This window comes from Struthio camelus, chromosome 16 (genome assembly GCF_040807025.1).
Source record: "Struthio camelus isolate bStrCam1 chromosome 16, bStrCam1.hap1, whole genome shotgun sequence".
NCBI lineage: Eukaryota > Metazoa > Chordata > Aves > Struthioniformes > Struthionidae > Struthio > Struthio camelus.
The window spans coordinates 1,838,338-1,856,153 of record NC_090957.1 but is presented as its reverse complement, the minus strand read 5'-3'; the positions used below and the strand labels follow the sequence as shown (position 1 = coordinate 1,856,153).

At 61.9% G+C, this 17,816-nt stretch overlaps 2 protein-coding genes across 9 annotated transcripts; one reads left to right on the top strand and one right to left on the bottom strand.

Moving 5' to 3' along the window:
* On the bottom strand, positions 1 to 14,419 carry WDR62 (WD repeat domain 62). 4 transcript variants are annotated; one of them, XM_068909449.1, is made up of 30 exons: positions 14,215 to 14,419; positions 13,154 to 13,245; positions 12,706 to 12,768; positions 12,327 to 12,384; positions 11,805 to 12,037; positions 11,322 to 11,456; positions 10,460 to 10,642; positions 10,169 to 10,329; positions 9,526 to 9,700; positions 8,995 to 9,126; positions 8,230 to 8,405; positions 7,861 to 7,952; positions 7,165 to 7,290; positions 6,760 to 6,827; positions 6,435 to 6,556; positions 6,230 to 6,305; positions 5,563 to 5,674; positions 5,060 to 5,123; positions 4,553 to 4,672; positions 4,144 to 4,277; positions 3,995 to 4,047; positions 3,552 to 3,755; positions 3,186 to 3,337; positions 2,482 to 2,606; positions 2,048 to 2,185; positions 1,676 to 1,802; positions 1,353 to 1,464; positions 959 to 1,025; positions 590 to 669; positions 1 to 375 (listed from the first exon to the last, which is right to left on the bottom strand). In XM_068909449.1, the coding sequence occupies exons 1-30, from the start codon at positions 14,402 to 14,404 to the stop codon at positions 130 to 132; spliced, it is 3,816 nt and encodes a 1,271-aa protein (XP_068765550.1). In that variant the 5' UTR covers positions 14,405 to 14,419; the 3' UTR covers positions 1 to 129. The 4 variants fall into 4 exon arrangements, with proteins under 4 accessions (XP_068765550.1, XP_068765551.1, XP_068765552.1 ...); XM_068909450.1 differs by having other exon boundaries at positions 11,805 to 11,975; positions 14,215 to 14,380; XM_068909451.1 differs by lacking the exons at positions 12,706 to 12,768; positions 13,154 to 13,245; positions 14,215 to 14,419 and adding an exon at positions 12,813 to 12,949 and having other exon boundaries at positions 11,805 to 11,975.
* Positions 14,420 to 14,609: 190 nt separating this feature from the next.
* On the top strand, positions 14,610 to 17,574 carry THAP8 (THAP domain containing 8). 5 transcript variants are annotated; one of them, XM_068909454.1, is made up of 3 exons: positions 14,610 to 14,821; positions 15,501 to 15,861; positions 17,053 to 17,574. In XM_068909454.1, exons 1-3 carry the CDS (start codon positions 14,625 to 14,627, stop codon positions 17,167 to 17,169), a joined length of 675 nt encoding a protein of 224 aa, XP_068765555.1. In that variant the 5' UTR covers positions 14,610 to 14,624; the 3' UTR covers positions 17,170 to 17,574. The 5 variants fall into 5 exon arrangements, with proteins under 5 accessions (XP_068765555.1, XP_068765554.1, XP_068765556.1 ...); XM_068909453.1 differs by having other exon boundaries at positions 14,682 to 14,881; XM_068909455.1 differs by having other exon boundaries at positions 14,683 to 14,919.
* Positions 17,575 to 17,816: the final 242 nt, after the last annotated feature.

Genomic DNA, 17,816 nt, shown 5'->3' with positions numbered 1-17,816 from the left:
GGCGATTTCTGCTCGCTTTGGGGCAAAACGTTTATTATAGGACCCTTTAAAACACAGAGAAGCCACCGGAAAAATAAAAAAAGAGTTAAAAGTTTGGGGGGGGGGGGAAAGAGGGAGGGGAATCCGGCTTCAAACCGTTTCGGGGCTGCCGCCGTCGAGGCGCCGCCGGACCATTTGCAGCAGCGACTCGGAGTAGGAGCGGAGCAGGGCGAGGGTGGCGGCGTCCGGCGGGCCGCCCTCGGTGGCGGTGGCGGCGTCGGCGCGGCGGGTGACGGCGCGGGCCCGCAGCTCCGCCTGCATCCAGCCCAAAACCCCGGCGAAGGCGGTCCGCAGCCGGAGCAGCTCCTCTTCCGGCGTTTCCCGGCGGAGAGACACCTGGGAGAAGGGTCGGGGGGGGGGGGAAATCAGCGCGATACCGCTCGAAAAACACCCGTCCAGCCCCCCCCCCAAAAAAAAAAAAAAACCCGCGTCGGGAGCTCGAGTGTTAGCGCGAGGCGGTTTCGTTCCGAGCCGGAAGCGGTTTCGGAAAGGGGAATGAACCGGTTTAGGGTCGGGGAAAAACGCTCCGGAGCGCTAAGTCGTCGCTGACCTCGTCGTAGAGCTGCAGCAGCTCCTGGAATTTCGCCCGCAGCGGCTGCAGGTTCGTCTCGAAGCTCCGGATGAGGGCGCCTGCGGAAGAACAGGGCGACGCGCTCGTTAGTTCCCAGCCTAAACGGGCCGGAAAAGGCGGAAGAAAACGGTGGCTCGCGGCTCCGCCGATCGGAGAGAAAAGGCCCCCCCCTCCCGCGGGTCAAATTCGGAGCTGGGTTAATTCACGGCGGGCGAAACGGGCCCGGGGAAGCGATGGCGGGACGACGTCGCTCGGGTTGAGGCCGAGCGGACGTGTTTCGGGAGCGTTTTTGACGGCGTTTCTAGGCTTTTTGAGCAAACGAAGCTCGGGCTCGTTCGAGGATCTCACCTGAAGATTCGCAAGCGGCGGAGTCCGTTTTTTCTACCGTTTCCAGCGGTTTCTCCTCCGGCGGCTTCTAAAAACGCAAGTTGGCAAAACTGTTGCGTAACAGAGGCTGGTTCGGCTGCGCTGAGCTGCGCCAGAGGACAGGGAAAAAAGCTCCGTCTCGCCCGACGAGACGCGGCGGGCTAAACCTGGGCTGAAACCTAATTTTGGGGCCGGAACGGGCCTTTTCTAGTGTGTTTAACGTCACCTCGCACAGCGGGGAAAATCCCACCAATAAACCCCATCGCTGCCGGGTGAAACAGGTACCTAAAACACCGGTTTTTGGGGCCGTTCCTTCCGCCGGTTTAAGAATCCGGGGGTTCTTAAACCTGCCCGCAAGCGGAGACTACCGACTTGCCTCCGGTTTTTCGGGTTCGTGGGCTGCTTCGGTCTCCTCCGTAACGCGCTCCCGGGCATCGGCGGGAACCTGCAGCGGAGGCCGTGCCCGCGGCAGGAAGGCGGCCGCCAGCCTGCGGGTCGACAGAGGATCGCGAATCAGCCGCCCGCCGCCGGTCCCCCAAGCGGCTCGCGGAGGAGAAAAGGCGTCTTAACGTTCGGCGTCGACGTTCCCCGGAGTCTTTTTTAAGATTCCTTGGGCCAGCGGGTGGTTTCCGAGCCCAGCAGGCTCCCGGTAAACCCTTTTCCGGCCGGACTGACGGATAAGCGGCGTTAAGTACCCACCTGCTGTTTTTCTGACAGCGCGAGAGGAATCTGGCCGAAATACTCAAGCGCGGGTTCAAGAACAAGGTTTTTTCCTCCTCTCCAGCTTCGGGCGGTTTCAAATCCTTTAAGGAGCCGTCGAACTTCTCTGGAGTTAAGGGGAGAGAAGCGTTAGCCGGGCTGTGCCCTAATCCCTCCCCGCTTATCGTTTCGATTGATGGGGGGGGAATAAAAGGAACGGAAGAACGTTAATAACCCCAATTGCTCCAAAAAAGGGGGAGGAAAACCCAGGCAGGGCATCGCCCGCGCGCCCCTGACCCACGTGCGCCCGAGAGGGGCCTTAAGGAGAACGGGGGGGAGCAGCAAACCGCTTCCCGCCCGCCTCGTCGTTACCTTCGGCGTGGGTGTCCGCCAGCGTCTCGAAGTGATGCTTGAGGTATTTCTCTTGCTCGGGAGTTTGAGGCAGAGAACCGGCGCGCTGCAGGTTCTCGTCCGTCTTTTCCGCCTCGGCGTCTCCGTCGGAATCGTCTTCTGCCAGAGCGGGATGCGCGTAAGGAAAGCAAAGCATCGCGGGAAGGGGGAAAGCGGAGGAGGTGGGCTCGTGTCGTTTTCGAGGCGAAAAGCGGCGGCGCTCGGCTAGACTTTGACACCCTCAGCAGGATAAAATCCCCGAGCGTTTAGTCTTCAAACGAGCGTTTCGCTGGATGGCGGCCTCTCCTAGCCCCCGCGCGAGCCCGATGGGAGAGATTTCGCAGCCTCGCTCTTCCCCTCCAGGCCTCCCGCGCCCCCTCTTTTAAGCAGGACGAAGGCCGCGTTCCCGGCGTTACCTTCCGGTCGGTCTTGAATCGCGGATGTCTCCGGCTCCAGCGACACGACGGACGAGCTTTTCTCAGCGACGTCGCCGACTTCCCTCCGATAAACAGGTTGCAGCGGCAGCTCCTTCACGCGTTTCCTTGGGGGAAGACAAGCGGGTTGGTTGCTCAAAGAGGGGAAAGGGCCCAACGTTTTACCTAGGATGAGGTTAAGTCGCTCTCTAGAAGTTTCTCTCCTCTGATCGCCAAGGGAGTTTGGGGCTAGATTGGATCTGGATGTTTCCCTAAAAATATCTGAGCGAGGGAACTCCATCCCGCCTGTTCCTCAGCTCTGGGCTAGCAGCTTTCCAGGGATTTCCCTGGAAAAATCTGTATTCAAACACAGATTTCCTTCCCCAGCCAGCTGTCGGTTTTAGCTAGCAGCGATTTCTTACAGAGCCCCGAAGCGAAAGGTTTCACAACGGCTCTTTCGGGGCCAAGATGATCTCGGCGTGACCGTCAGGCCGGGATTACACGCAGAGACCTGAGGGTCAGTTCAGACCAAGCAAGTGATTTGGGCAGTAATTCCCCAGCTCACCGAGATGCCCTAAGAGATCGGTCCTACCTGTTACAACCCAACCAACGCGATTTTAATTGCTGCAGAAAGAAAACAAAGTCCTCTAGACGGCCAAAAAACGAGACTTTTTTTCCCCCCCCGCTTCTTGCGAAGCAGAACCAACCTGTTGGTCTCCAAAGAGCTGTCCCCGGGGCCCGCCTCGTCCAGGCTGTTGCCAGTGGCGTCGAGCGATTCCAGCTCCTGGTTCGCGTCGTCTTCGGAGAAAAGCTCTGAGCGTTTGAAGTCCTCGATCACGCTGCTAGGAGAGCTCTCCATCTGCCAGAGAGCGGAAAAATAAAGGGCAAAACCTCATTTCTTCCGGCACAGAGGGCTTCGCGCGCCGCCCCGCGGCTTGCGGGCGTTAAAGACGGCCGACGCGAGTCCTCGCAGGAGGCGAAAATCAGAGGCGCAGAGATAACAAGAGCCACCGAAAGGGAACAGATTCACCTTGGTTTTAGGGGCGCGGGGCAAACGACGAGGGCTCGCTAACCTCTAAGAGCAGATGGTCTAAATTCCTGGGCTCGAGTTCAGCCTCGCCCTCGAAGTCGCTTTTGATGGGGGTGAAGTAGGTCAGATCTGCTTCCAGCAGGGTCTTAATCGGGTCTTTCTCAGCCCGTTCTGCCCACCTGCCCTGCGGCTGGTAGTTCACTCGAGGGTTGAAGCCGGCGTTGTCGGAGTTATCCACCTCTCCCAGCTGCAAGGAAAGGAAAAAAGCGGCTGTCGCAGCACTGGCCGGAAAAGTCACCCCCGGGGGCATTGAGAAAAGCATTCGAGCAAGTCTCCAGCTCCGTCGGGAGACAGGATCTCTCCCCGCTCACGGCCAAAGCCGCAGAGGCGGCAACGTTCAACTTGGCGGGGGGCAAAGGCATCTTCCCCCGGCGCCGTTAAAAAGGGAACTCAAACCTGCGGACGCAGCGTCGCGGTGCCACTTACCAGCCTCTTCGCCCACATGGGCAGCTTGCCGTTGGTCAGGACGCACGCTGGAGCTGGAAAAAGGAGACGGAGAACGGAGTCAAGAGCAACGGTTGTGTTTGCCGAGGGGAGCAGGCCCCGGAGGGGAGAGCGGGAGAGGCGCGGCCCACCCGGCTCGACGTCCTCTTTGGAAGGCGTCCGCAGAGACGAGGCCTCGTCTCGCTCCTCGTCGGACTCCTCTCCCGACAGCTCTTCGGCGACGCGAGCCACCTTCCCGCCAGGAACCGCCACGTACGTCTCCCGCCTGGAGAAGGGCGTAAGCGGGTAACGGTCACCCACCGCTTCCTTCCTCCCCGGCCGTCCAGCTTCCTTGTTAGTTCCCCGTTTAAAAAAAGGTGGGAAAGCAGGGCTCGAGGTTCAAGGACCGCCCAAGCGCCCGCGCGCTCCACGTTCCCTCGGCCCAGTCCCTCCACCGCTTCCCGAATCACGGAGCGGAGCGCGGAGCCGAGCGGTACGGCGCCTGCGGCCCCGATACGAGGCGTTTTCTGCAAGGTCGAGGCGCCTTTCCCCTTCCTCTACCTGAGCTGACTCGGCCGACTCGCTTCCTTCGTCCTCTTCGGCGGAAACTGGTCGAGTTCCAGCAGATGCTGCTTCATGCTGGTGGTGATTTCGGGGCCCAGGTGCCAGACGAACACACAGCTGGCGGCACAAAAACAAGCTCAGGGGGTTGCGGTTCCCCCTCACCACCACCCTCGCTGGGTGACAGATTCCTGGTTGCCCCGAGATTTCGGGCGCGTAATTAAGCGAATTTGGCTCGATCCATCTAGCGTCACCCACAGCTCTCCAAAGGCTTCTCTGATATATACGTCCTGCAACACCCATGTTACAAGACGCAAATTAAACACGCGATTCCCGAGGTCCCCTTAACATCAGGGCAAGCGCGGCCAGGGAAATTCCCTCCCAGCATCTTGCCGGCGTGCAGATGGGAGACTTTATCAAATACCCTGCTGGAATAAATTCCCTTTGGGGCTCAAGACGTGAAAGGAAAACAGCTTTTAGGCGCTCTGAAGCGAGGCTGGCACCTACCTGTCTCCCGAGACTGTGATGAGATGCTGGCAGTCATAGGTGAATCTCATGCCCGTGACTATTTCTGCAACGTACAGAATTAAACGCTGGAGGTCTCTCGACCGAGACGCTTCTTTTCGGAAGATTTAAGCGCCAAAACGAAATCACGCGCCGCTACTCTTGCATCGCCTGGAGTCTAGCCCCTTGTAAAACACCCTGCTAGACTAAACTAACTCCGCGTGTGCGATTAAGCCTCCTTAATTACATTTTTTAATGACTCGGATTTCGTAACGCTCCTTTTCGCCGCGCCTGCAACTACGCTTCGTGTTTTACCACCGCTCTGGTACAGGCAGTTGCTCCTCTAAGTTTCCCTCTGCAATTTACTGGCTTTAAGGGATTCGTATCAACTCGAATACACGTTTCACGCTATAGATGCGCGACTGAAGTGACGAGCGGCGAAAGCCAAGCAAGGCGGAAAGGGCAAATTCCCGAGCTGGAAGACAGGCTAACGACAGAAAGCCAACCTGAATGTCCAAACATTTTCGCAACGCACTCCCCCGAATGGAAGTCGATCACAGAGATGCTCTTATCGGAGCAGCTCGTCGCTAGGAAAGTGCCCGAGGGATCCAGTTGCACCTAGGGGGAATAAAAAAAAAGGATAAATCAGACTTATCCGCTGCTTTCCCCAAGTGCTGCAGTTCTCATGCGCGTCCTCCTTCCGAAACCCGAAGAGCACCCAGCTTCGGGTTGCTTCGCCGCACAGCTACGGAGCCGGGGTTTTACCTACGTGGATTTGTCCTCTAAGCTTTCAAATTGGAGAGTTTTTAAAGCCAAGGAGGGTTTAAAGGCGAGCGAGTTTTTAAGCCAGACTAGAAAACATCCTGTCCTTTTAAAATATTGTTTGCAGCTCTACCCGCAGAGGAGCCTGGTCCGAATCTGCAGCATCTAGGGGGCTTTCTTTGGCCCTGTCGGGGGAGTTAGAGGAGGAAGGAAAAGGAAACCTACCAAACCGCAGCCGCGCAGAGCTGCGTATTCAGAGAGCTGTGTGTTTTAAGGCCAGCTGACTCAATTTTCACAGAAATGGTAGACAGAGACCCCTTTTTTCCAAGCTACTGGGCCTTAAAAATAACCAGCTCTGCAGAGAGCGAGGGCAAAGGCGCCTTGGGAGGGCCGCTGGGATTGATGCCTTACTTTCAACAGCGATCCGTCGTCGCCTTGCGAACCTTTGTAGCAGCACTTCTGCTTGCCGCTGGCGGTGTTGTACACCCTGCGGGAAGAGCAGCACGCGATTTAAGCGCAGGCAGACGCCAAGCGACGCAGATTGGCCTTCGCTAGACCGGGGGAAAAGGGAGACCCCGACAGAAAAGAAAAAAAAGAAAAAGAGGAGCGTGGTCACCTGACGTTTCTGTCTTGGCAGGCCACGGCGACGTATTTCTGCGTGATGTCGATGTCCATGTCGTACAAGGTGGTTTTCTCGGCCACGTGGTGCGTCCTGACAAAATTAACGCCGTCCACGAGCTGCGCGGAGACACGAAGGCAAAAGAGGATGGTCCCGCTGCACCGAAATCTCCCAGCTTCTCGCCCGTCTCTTTAGCGCGCAGGAGGCCGATTTGGGGCAGGCTGTAGCTTCGGTTTTGACACGCCGTTCTTGGCGAGCTGAAAGGACTCGAGGGGCTGTTTTGCTGTGATATCTTGGCGGGCTGCAGCACCACGTAACCTACCTTTTGAGCATGGCGAAAATAAATACTTTTATCGGCTCCGCAGCTTATTAGCTGAACTTCTCCGTTACCTACGTGGAAAAAAAACAAAACAAAACAAAACGGGGAAAGTCAATCAGAGATTAGGTTCGTTTAGACGTTCGCTGCCGCGGTTTCCACTCGAGGGGAAGAACGTTAAAACCACGTTGACGGTTGTTTGAAGGCCTACACGCTCACAACTTAGGGAGCACGTTCTCAGCGAAGGCAGGCTTCCGCCGGAATCAGTGCGGCTCTGCCCATTTATTCCACGTCTAATGGAATAGTTTAGAGCCATAAATCCAGAGCGAGAAACCCCGTCTTCAAAGGCTGAGGCCAACAAGGTACACAGAAGCCAAGCGCTGGGCCCCGAGACGAAACCGAGCTACCTACCAGCGAATTTTACCGACGTTATAGCAGACGAATGGTCATCCAGGGTTTGCTCCAGCCTGTAATTTTTGTCCACGTTTAAGATGTGGATCAGCCTGTCTCTGCTCGCTGAAGCCAACAGCGCTACTCCTGGAGGCGTTAAGAAGAACGGGTGTGAAAATACTGCTGCCGTTAAGTTTAAAAAAAAAGTTATATTTGCTGTCATCAGGTGGAGAAATCCTTGTCAGGACTTAACGTCGCCGGGTAACAGCAATTAAGTCCTAGGCGGGGTGGTTATAGGCCTGAAGCAAAGTCTTCAAAGGGGATTTAATCAAGCTGGCTACGTGCACCCTGCTCTGAAGGAGCAGCAAAGCTTCCCCCGAAGTACGGGTGAAGCCAGGTTTGCAATCCGCACCTCTGCTACAAACCCTGAGGCCCCAGGGCTCGTCTCCGGCTCCCGGCGGTTTCACTGATCTAAGAGAAGAGAAGCTTTTCCCTGCAGAGCTCGTCTTTCCAGACGCCTGAACTCATTTTATTAATAAGAGACTCGAGGTCTCTCTTTCGGCAAAACGGCAAAGCTCATCGTTAGAAAGCAGAGCTCAAAGGATCATCGGACTAAAAATGTCCGAGATGGCCTGAAACTGGGGCAGCAACTAAAGATTTTCCACTCGTCTTTTAGCAGCGGCGCTGAGAGTTATCGCTTCGCGCAAAATAGCGTACCGGTTTCCGGCTTCGAATACTCCAAGCAGAGAACTTCCGAATCGTGAGCTTCCACCTTCGCCACCTCCTGCATGAACTGCAACTCGTGGATCCTGCCGGGGAAACGTGCTGTCAGCTCGGCCTTAAAAATCGGGGAAATAGGGCGGCCAATGGGCTCGCTCAGAGCCAGTCGGGCCAAGCGTACAAATACCCGCTTAGTTTTGAGTGCGTGCTGAGGAAATTCGGAGACGCCCAAGGGGGAAAAAAAAAAAAAAGAGGGCAACACCGAAAATTAATCCTACTCCCTGTCGGTAAACGACTGGGGAGTTTCCGCAAATATACCGAGCTGCGATTGTTTCGCTACCGCCGTCTTCCTTCCCCGACACTTGCCTGAGGTTGCCTCCTCTGTCGCCCGAGGCCAAATGCTGTCCGTCCGGGCTGACCTGCATGACGCGCACGCCCGACTTCGCATCGAGGTAGCCGGCGTTCTCGCCCCGGTCGGGCGCGCTGGCCGAGTCTTGTAAGTGTTGAGTGTTATTGTCCACGTACACGACGTTCAGCAAGGTCTCGGGGTGGAAGAAGAGGGGACGGTAAGGCGAGCGCCCTCCCGGGACAGTGAGAGGGCGTGGGCGCTGGGAGGGTGTTTGCGATCGCCTTTCCGGCGAGGTTTTGGTGAAGGAAGGAGCCCGGTGCGCCGCGTTTATATCTGTTTTCCAAGTCCCTATGACTATTTTTCCGCGCTTCCCGCTCAGGAAGCGCCAAATAACGAGCGTATCCTCTAACGCCGTTCAAACAGAAACGCCAAACGCAAGAGAACGGCAAGCGCTTTCAACGCTTGCCGCCTAACGGCTCGAAATCACCGCTCCTCTCCGCGTACAGACCTGCCGCCCGCGGTCTGTCCGGCTGCCGCACGCCTAGAGCGCGGAGAAGCTGAAGGGTATCCTCCCCAAAACCTCCCGGCGCTCGAGCGATCTAATTGCGTAAAGGCCATCGGCAGGAGGAGAGCACGGGCAAAACGAAGGGAAGAACCGGTTTCCCTCGGCCGGCCGCTTCCCAGCTGAGGTGCAAGGGTTGGCCGGAGTCAACCGGGCCCTTCGTTATACAAGCGCGCGCGGTCGGAAAGGAAACAACGCGAGAGACGGCCGCCGCGCTTACGGTGCTGTAGGCGTTGTTGCTCCGGCAGACGTCGCTTTCCAAGTTCCAGGCGCGGATGGTGTTATCCGACGAGCAGGTCAAAAACGAGCCGGCGGGCAGACAGGATCTCTGGTCCTCGAACTCGGGGTAAACCTGCCCCGTTTCGCCGCGGGGCGAGCACGGAAAGAAAGGCAACGGGGGTTGGGCGTTAAGGGTAAAACAGGATTTTGGGAACGTCGGTGCTTGCCGGATACCCGCCGCCCTAAACGGACCCTTGAGCGACGCAGCAGCTCAAATGAAGAGTCTGGTGCGTTCCCATCACCCAGAGAGGGGAGGGCAACATTTTCCGGCTCTCGGTAGGGTGCGAAATTGCCCCTCTCCAGGTCACCCCGCAGCATCTCCCTGCTCTGCAAGCGGAGCAGCAGTTTGGAGACGGGGAGATGATCGCTGACTCCTGTTTCTAACTAAAGCTTCGAGGGTCGGTCCTAGGCGCCGGGCAAAGAGCGAAACGCTCGGCGCCGGATCGGAGAGGGCGGCGCAGCGTCCCCTTACCTCGACGCTCCACACGAAGGAGCTGTGGAAGAGATCGGACCACACTTTCCTCGCTTTGCCTATGTCCCGGACGTCCCAGACGTAGACGCTGTGGTCCTTGTACACGCAGGACAGCCAGCAGCGGCAGGGGTCGTAGGCCAAAGCGACAGTGTCGGGATAGACCCAATCCGGCCGCCTGCAGGGAGACGGAGCGGGATGAGGCCTTCCCCGCCGTTAAAGGGAATAATGAGGGCGCAGGCCAGGCTGCGGTTTCGGAGCCCCTCCGACGCTCGCCATCGGGGACGGATCCACAGCGTTTAAATCCCAGCGCGTCAGTACGAGGACGCGCCCCCACGAGCGAGCTGAGCATCAGCGCTGGGGGGAAAAGAAAGCTGTCGAGGCCCCTTTTTGCTCCAGTCTGACGGCGCGGCCCCGTTTGCATCCGCTTCCGCCCAGCGTTACTAGCGCCAGCGCTCGACCTTTCCAGCACGGATTTCAAATTTCAGAGCGCGCCGCGCTGTGAACGCGGGGAAAACCCTTGAGACGGGCTTTCGGATCCGCTCGGCAGCTTCCGCTAACGAGAGCTTCGGGCTCCGAAAAGCCGCGGCTAAGTAAGTGTTTCGAAGGAAGCGCCTTCGCTCGCTGCCAAGCGCGGGCGTCGTACCTCGAGGCGGGCGCTTGGGTGACGTCTACGCCCAGGCGGTGAGGTTTCGGGAGGTCGGCGAGATAATGCATGTTGTGCGAAAGGAAGATCCTGACGGTGCCGTTGGCGCAGCCGCAAAATATAAACTCCTCGCTGACGCAGATGCAATTCGCCAGCGACACCTGCGGCGAGAAGCACCCGCCGGCCCATGGGAGAGGCAGGGACGGGGGCAGGATGGGTTTCGACCCCTCCGCCGAGTTTCCCCGCCGGGGTCGGGGGGACGCGGGGAGTTTGGGGCGGGGGGAAGGTCACCTTGAGAACGATCCACTTCTCCAGCACGCGCTTCTCGTTGAACTGACAGAGCAGCCCCGAGTAGGAGACGCAGAACGTGTTGCCCAACATCTTCCCCTGCCCGCAGGCCACGCCGCAGAAGATGTTGTCGTGCAGCTCTCCCAGGAGTCCCGAGCGTCCCACCAGCGGCACCGTCTCTTTGATCTGCAGTCGGCATAACGACCCGGCTCCGATGCCACCAAAGCGATAACTAACTAATAAACAGCATCCGCCCGGTCCCCAACGAGCGTCCCCGAGCGCTTCCCAAGCGCTCGGCGGGCCTCAGGGGACTCCTAGAAGACGGTGACTTAGCTCCTTGGTACGGCAAGCGGCGTTTTCAGGCCGAAACGCCTTCCCCGGGCCGAGCTAGCAGACCTCCGACCGATGCAACCCGGCAAACCTTACATATTTCCACCCCGAGAGCTACGTTAAGCGTTTCTTGCTCCGTATTCTCCGCGCCGGAGCGGACGCGGGGTTCGAGGTCGGGTTTTTCGGCAGCCAGAGCGAGCAACTCCGCCTCGTTGGCGAGGCTGAGGGTGACAGCGCAAGGGCAGCGACCGGCCGGATGACAGCCACGTACGCGGCACAAGTCGGCACAGGGCTACGTCCCCCTCAGCAGCCTGCTCCACCCCAGCGAAAAGAAGCCGCGTAGGAAATCGGGATACGACCCAGCATGAATTTGGCGGGGGGAACAGCATGATTTTGGGGGGGAACTCAACACGTCTTGTGCTGAACATGCTTCCTCCCACGTCGTAACCAAATATTTACTCCATCTTCAGCGCCTTTAGCTGTGTTAGGCCCCCGCAGCCCCCCGGATACGGCGTCAAACGGGACATTACTTCACCTTAAGTTCTCTCGAGGAGTCCAAGAACCAGAATTTGACGTGGCGGTGCCCCACGGTGACAAAGTAGCTGTCCTCGGAGAAGGACACGGCCATGACCTTACAGGACACCTTGTTGGATGCCACCAGAGAATCCTTCTGCTCAGAAAGAAGCAAACAGCCCCCAGCGGCTCGTCGACGAGACAAGATAATAACGGCCGACGTTGCGATCTTGCTGCCGAGCCGCTGCCTCTAGCCGCCCCCAGGAACGTCACGAGGCAAAGAGATCGGAAAGGGCTATTCTGCCCCAATTTGGGGAGGGGGTGATAGCGGTGTTTCGGCGAGAGTTCACGAGGCGGTTCAGCCGCAGCGAGCCGGCTCGGTTTAACGGGCGATTTGCCAATCGAGCTGAGTTTGGCCGGGGTCGACCCGCGCGCTTAAACGCCTCCAGGGAGGAAGCCCGAACCGAAGGCGACGAGGCCAAGTTCCCGGCTTTCCGGCGCTCACCTTCCAGTCCCACACGTTGACGATCATGTCGTGCTGGTAGCCCACCGACACCAGGTACTTGGCGTTGGGCGAGAAAGCCACGCAGGCCACGCCGTGCTTGTGGCCGTGCAGCTCGGAGAGCTGCGTCCGCTCCTCGACGTCCCACACGCGCACGGCCGGCCGGTGCCCGTTCTGCGAGAGGAGCCGGGGCGGCAGCAGGCTTTCGCGTTTTGCCAGCGCCGCTCCCGCCCCCCCTTCCAAAAAAAAGGGGCTGTCTGACATTTTCCAGCCCGTTTTCGATCCCCCTCCTCCCCATCCGCTGCGCTAGCCAGGCGCGTAGTTCACAGCTGACTGCTATGAGCAGCGTTATCATGCCGACTGACCGGGATCCCCAGTGCCCAAGGCTGGAAACGGGCCGGAAAACACACAAAAAAAAGCTGGAGGAATATTCTTGGCTACTCTGTGCTGCTCGTAAGGGATGTTTACCAGCGCTGGGCAATTAAAAACGGGCAAACGGCATGATTACAAACGAGTCAGACTCACCTCTCCGGTCACAATAAGCTTCCCGTCGGGGGAAAAGGCCAAAGCACTCAGGGTTTTCCTGCAAAAAGATGAGGGTTTTTAAGAACTGGGCTACAGAGAGCCACGCCAGAGGGCAAACTAACGTTTCCTTGCGTCGAACGTGACGTTAAAGCAGAAAAAGAAAAAAAAAAAAGCTTTAAGCTACCCAGATACGGTTCCCAAAAGTCAACCGTCAGCGCGGTCCGCCTTCCCAAGCCCGTTTGAGCAGGTAGAAAACGGCCCGGCGCGCGCCGGAGGAGCGCGCTTTGCCCCGACGCGACCTGAACGCAAACGTCGCCGCTTTCCAAACCTCCCTCCGAGCCCGCTGGGAGGCTGAGGGTAGATAAAGTCGCCCCGAGACCTGGAAGCGTTCAGGATGTGTCTCTGTTTGTTCTTTCGGGGATTTAAGATGACAACGACGCATCTGGAAAAGAAAAAACAAAGGCAAAAGAGAGATCGAGGGCGTACCGGTAGCCGTTTTCCTCGATCGCGGCTTCGGAGGAACGAAGGGGGTTTTAAGGGAGGACGAGAGAGACCGCCGAGAGCTTTAAAGCCTTCCCGTAAAAGCGTTTTTGCAGGAAACGGCAACCTGCCGCGTTTTAAACTCGGAGAAGCCAAAGGTTTAGTGCTGGCACCAAACCGGGATGCGGTTTTGAGGTCAGTTAAGGCGTTTCCGGGCGGCAACGGCAAATAACGCCGTTCGACCAAGCCGGCTTCGGCGAGAGCGAGCCGAAGGGGTTTTCCCCCCCCCCGCTGTTTGCCGGGGGCTGCCGGATCATTTGGGACCAAGGGGGACGAGAAGCGCTTACCCCGCCGGATAGGCGATCTGCCCGGTGGTGGGGTCGCAGGCCAGCGCGCTGCTGCTTTGGGTGGTTATTCCCAGCACTCGCTCGAGCATAACCTGGGGGGGGGGGGGAGAAAAAACCCCCAAAATCCCCCAAATCGGAAGTCGAGGGAAAGCCACGAGGATGCAGGGGGACTCCTTAGTCCCCCCACTAAGGGGACCCCCAAGCCCCGCCCCCTCTACAAGCCCCACCCCCACCACCCCAATCCCCATGGAGACCCCCAAGCCCCACCCCTTCTACAAGCCCCGCCCCTCCACCCCAATCCCCATGGGGACCCCAAGCCCGACACCCTCTACAAGCCCCGCCCCTCCACCCCAATCCCCATGGAGACCCTGAAGCCCCGCCCCCTCTACAAGCCCCACCCCTCCACCCCAATCCCCATGGAGACCCCGAAGCCCCACCCCTTCTACAAGCCCCACCCCACCACCCCAATCCCCATGGGGACCCCAAGCCCCGCACCCTCTACAAGCCCCACCTCCATCACCCCAATCCCCATGGGGACCCCAAGCCCCGCCCCCTCTACAAGCCCCACCTCCATCACCCCAATCCCCATGGGGACCCCAAGCCCCGCCCCCTCTACAAGCCCCACCTCCATCACCCCAATCCCCATGGGGACCCCAAGCCCCGCCCCCTCTACAAGCCCCACCTCCATCACTCCAATCCCCATGGGGACCCCAAGCCCCGCCCCCTCTACAAGCCCCGCCTCCATCACCCCAATCCCCATGGGGACCCCAAGCCCCGCCCCCTCTACAAGCCCCGCCTCCATCACCCCAATCCCCATGGGGACCCCAAGCCTTGCCCCCAAGCCCCTCCCCCACCACAATCCCCACGGGGACCTCCAAGCCCCGCCCCCTTTCAAGCCCCACCCCCACCACCCCAATCCCTATGGGCCCCCCAAGCCCCGCCCCATGGGGGGTCCCCGCTCCCCCCAAAGCCCCGCCCCAACACCCCTAGGCCCCGCCCCCAAGCCCCCCACAGGCCCCGCCCCCCGCCAACGGCCGCCCCCTCCCTTCCCTTCGCCTCACCGCGTCTTCCGGACCCTGGTGCCGCGACCGCCGCCGGAGGGTGAAGAGAGGCGGCGAGTCGGTGCCGGCCCGGCCGGGAACGGGGCCGGGACCGGGCCCGGGACCGCCGGCTCCCGCCATGGCTCCGGGCCGCCGCCGCCGCCCGCCGCAGCTCCGAACTGCGCGCGGCCAGCCGGCGTCCCCACCCCATTGGCCCCCGCCCACGCCGCTCAGCGGCTCGACCAATAGGAGAGCGGGGCGCCGCCCGCTCCGCCCCCTTGTCAATCAGCGCGGGGCTCGGCCAATAGGCGGCGCCGCTGCGGAGGAGGGGGTGGGGAAGCCGTGTTTATGTCCCCGCCCCGCCTCGGCTCCGGCGTGCAGGCCGCGTTGCTATGGCGGCGCCCCGCCCCTCCCCGCCTGCGGCAGCGCGCATGCGCACCGGGGAAGGGGCGTGGCGTGCGTGCGTGCGCGCTGACGCAGCGCGGCGGCGCGTCACGTGGGCGGCGGCGGCGGCGGTGGTGGTGGCCGAGTGGTGCCGGGCCCCGAGCTGCCCCAGCGCCCCCGGCCCGGCCCGGCGCCTCCTGCCGCCGCCTCCTGCCGCCGCCGCCGCCCCCCCCTCCGCGAGTCGGTACCGCCGCCCCGCCCGGCAGGCGCTTCCGGGTCTTGGCGGCCGGGGGCTGACGTCAGGGCACGTCACGGGCCGCGCCGTGACGTCACGCGGCGGGGGTGGGTGGGGGGGGTGGTGCCGTGTCCTGGGCCCGGGCAGAGGTCGCGTGGGGCTGGGAGGGGGGAGCGGGAGGGGCTGGGAGCCCCCCGGGGTGGGGGAGGGGCCCCCGGGGTGGGGGAGGGGCTGGGAGCCCCTCGGGGTGGGGGGGAATCCTCAGGGTGGGGGAGGGGTCGGGAGCACCCCAGGGTGGGGGAGGGGAACCCCCCAGGGTGGGGGAGGGGCCAAGAGGGGGAGGAGCCAGGAGCCCCTCGGGGTGGGGGGAGGGGAGCCCCGGGGTGGGGGAGGGGCGGGAGCCCCCTGGAGTGGGGGAGGGGAACTCCCAGGGTGGGGGAAGGGTCGGGGAGCACCCAGGGTGGGGGAGGGGCCAAGAGGGGGAGGAGCCAGAAGCCCCTCGGGGTAGGGGGGAGGGGAACCCCCAGGGTGGGGTGGGGAGCACCCCAGGATGGGGGAGGGGCCAAGAGCACCCCGGGGTGGTGGTGGGGGGGAGCTGCTGGGGGGGGGGGGAGGGGAACCCCGGGATGGAGGAGGCCTTGGCCTCCCCCCTCCCCTCCCCCACCGACAGCTCCGGCCCCTCGCGCAGATTCGGGACGTCGGTTCGCGCTGACCCCGCGCCGCAGAGCCACGGGGAGGGGGCGATGCCGCCGGACCCCCCGCCGGAGCCCCCCAACTCGGCCGTGACCGCCTGCGACTCGCCGCCGCCGCCTCCTTCCCGGAGCGTCCGGCTCCCTCCTCCTCCTCCTCCCGCCGCCGCCGGGGGCTCCGCGGCCGAGCTGAGCACCGAGCAGCTCGTCGGCCTGGTGCTGCTGCTGCAGAGGAAGGTGAAGGGGCTGCAGCAGCGGCGCCGGCGCCACTGCGCCCGCCTGGAGGCCATGGAGAGCCTGGTGCAGCGGCTGCGCGCCCACAGCCTCCCCGCCCGGCGCGGGCTCGGGCTCCTGCCGCTGGTGGGTGGCGCCGCCGCGAATTTCGGGACCTCCTCCTCTCCGGCCCCTACGTGCTCTGTAGTCGCTGGAGCCCCTATAGCTCCTCTCTGGCCCCTACGTGCTCTGTAGTCGCTGGAGCCCCTATAGCTCCTCTCCGGCCCCTATAGCTCCTCTCCGGCCCCTATGTGCTCTGTAGTCGCTGGAGCCCCTATAGCTCCTCTCTGGCCCCTACGTGTTCTGTAGTCGCTGGAGCCCCTATAGCTCCTCTCTGGCCCCTACGTGCTCTGTAGTCGCTGGAGCCCCTATAGCTCCTCTCTGGCCCCTACATGTTCTGTAGTCGCTGGAGCCCCTATAGCTCCTCTCTGGCCCCTATAGCTCCTCTCCGGTCCCTACATGTTCTGTAGTCGCTGGAGCCCCTATAGCTCCTCTCTGGCCCCTACGTGTTCTGTAGTCGCTGGAGCCCCTATAGCTCCTCTCCGGCCCCTATAGCTCCTCTCCGGCCCCTACGTGCTCTGTGGTCACTGGAGCCCCTATAGCTCCTCTCCGGCCCCTACGTGCTCTGTAGTCGCTGGAGCCCCTATAGCTCCTCTGTGGCCCCTCTAGGCCCTCTCCAGTCCCTATCGCTTCTATAGCTCCTCTCCAGCCCCTATAGCTCCCCTCCGGCCCCTATATGCTCTGTGGTCACTGGAGCCCCTATAGCTCCTCTCTGGCACCCCTAGCTGCTCTAGCCCCTATCGCTCCTATAGCTCCTCTCCAGCCCCTATAGCTCCCCTCCAGCCCCTCTAGCCCTTCTAGCTCTTCTCCAGCCCCTATCGCTCCTATAGCTCCCCTATAGCCTTTGTCCAGCCCCTGTAGCCCCTATAGCCCTTCTCTAGCACCTATAGCCCCCGCAGCCCCTATAGCTCCCCTATAGCCCCTCTGCAGCCCCTATAGCGCCGCCCTTCCCCCGGGCGGGCCGCGCGTAGGCCGTGGCCGAGCCCAGCCCCGGCGGCCGCGGCCCTGCAGGTACCGGCGGCGCGGAGCGTCGCGACCCCCCCGGGACCCCCGCGGGACCCCCAAACCCCCCCCCCCACCCCGGGACGCCTCGTCCTGGGCCCGGCGGTCTCGGCTCGCCGCCGTCGCAGCGCTTTCACCCCCCCCCCCCCCAGCCCCGAATCTGTTCTTCCGCCCCGCGGCGGCTCCCCGTTTCCTCCCCGTTTCCTCGTCCTCCAGGCCTGCCTACAGCCGGAGCCCGGCAACACCGTGACCGTCGTCTGCCGGGACGAGGAGCCGGCGGTGCCGTACGCCGCGCCGCAAACCGCCGCCGTCCCGCGCCCGGAGGAGCCGTGAGCGGAGCCGCCGGCCGGGGCCTCGAGCTCGCGGCACAACGCGCCGCCGCGCCGGGTGACAACCCCCGGGGTGACAACCGCCGCCTCGAGCTCCGCGAGCCGGCGCGTTCGCCACGGAGGTTGGGGGGGGGGGGTTGGCTTCCCCCCCCCCCGCCCCGGGAATCGCCCCGCGGAAGGCGGTTTCGGGGAGGAGGGGGGGGCGCGGAGGGGACCGAAGCGGTGGCTGGGTGGTGGCCGTGCCCCCCCCCCCCACACCTTTGGGTGCTGACGGTGACGAGCCCTCGTGCCCCACCGGTGATTGGGGTGGGGGGGCACCTTATTTTTTTTTAATTTCGGGTTTATTTTGTGACACGGGGCGGCGGGATTGTCGATCGCTTTAATAAAGGCTGAACGGAGACAAAAGTGATGGCGGCGGCGGGGGGTGGTCTGTGACGCTCGACCCTCAGGGTGGGGGGGGGACCCCGGGGTGGGGGTCGGCCCTCGGAGGTCCCCTTGGGTGGGGGTCGGCCCTGGGGCCACCCCTGGGTGGCGGCTGGTTGTCTGCTGACCCTGCGCTCTGAGCCCTGGGCTGCAGCTGTCAGTAGGTTCCAGAGTTAACGGAGGATTGTTGGCAGCGGGGAAAGAAGGTGGCAGCCCTTGGGGCGAGTC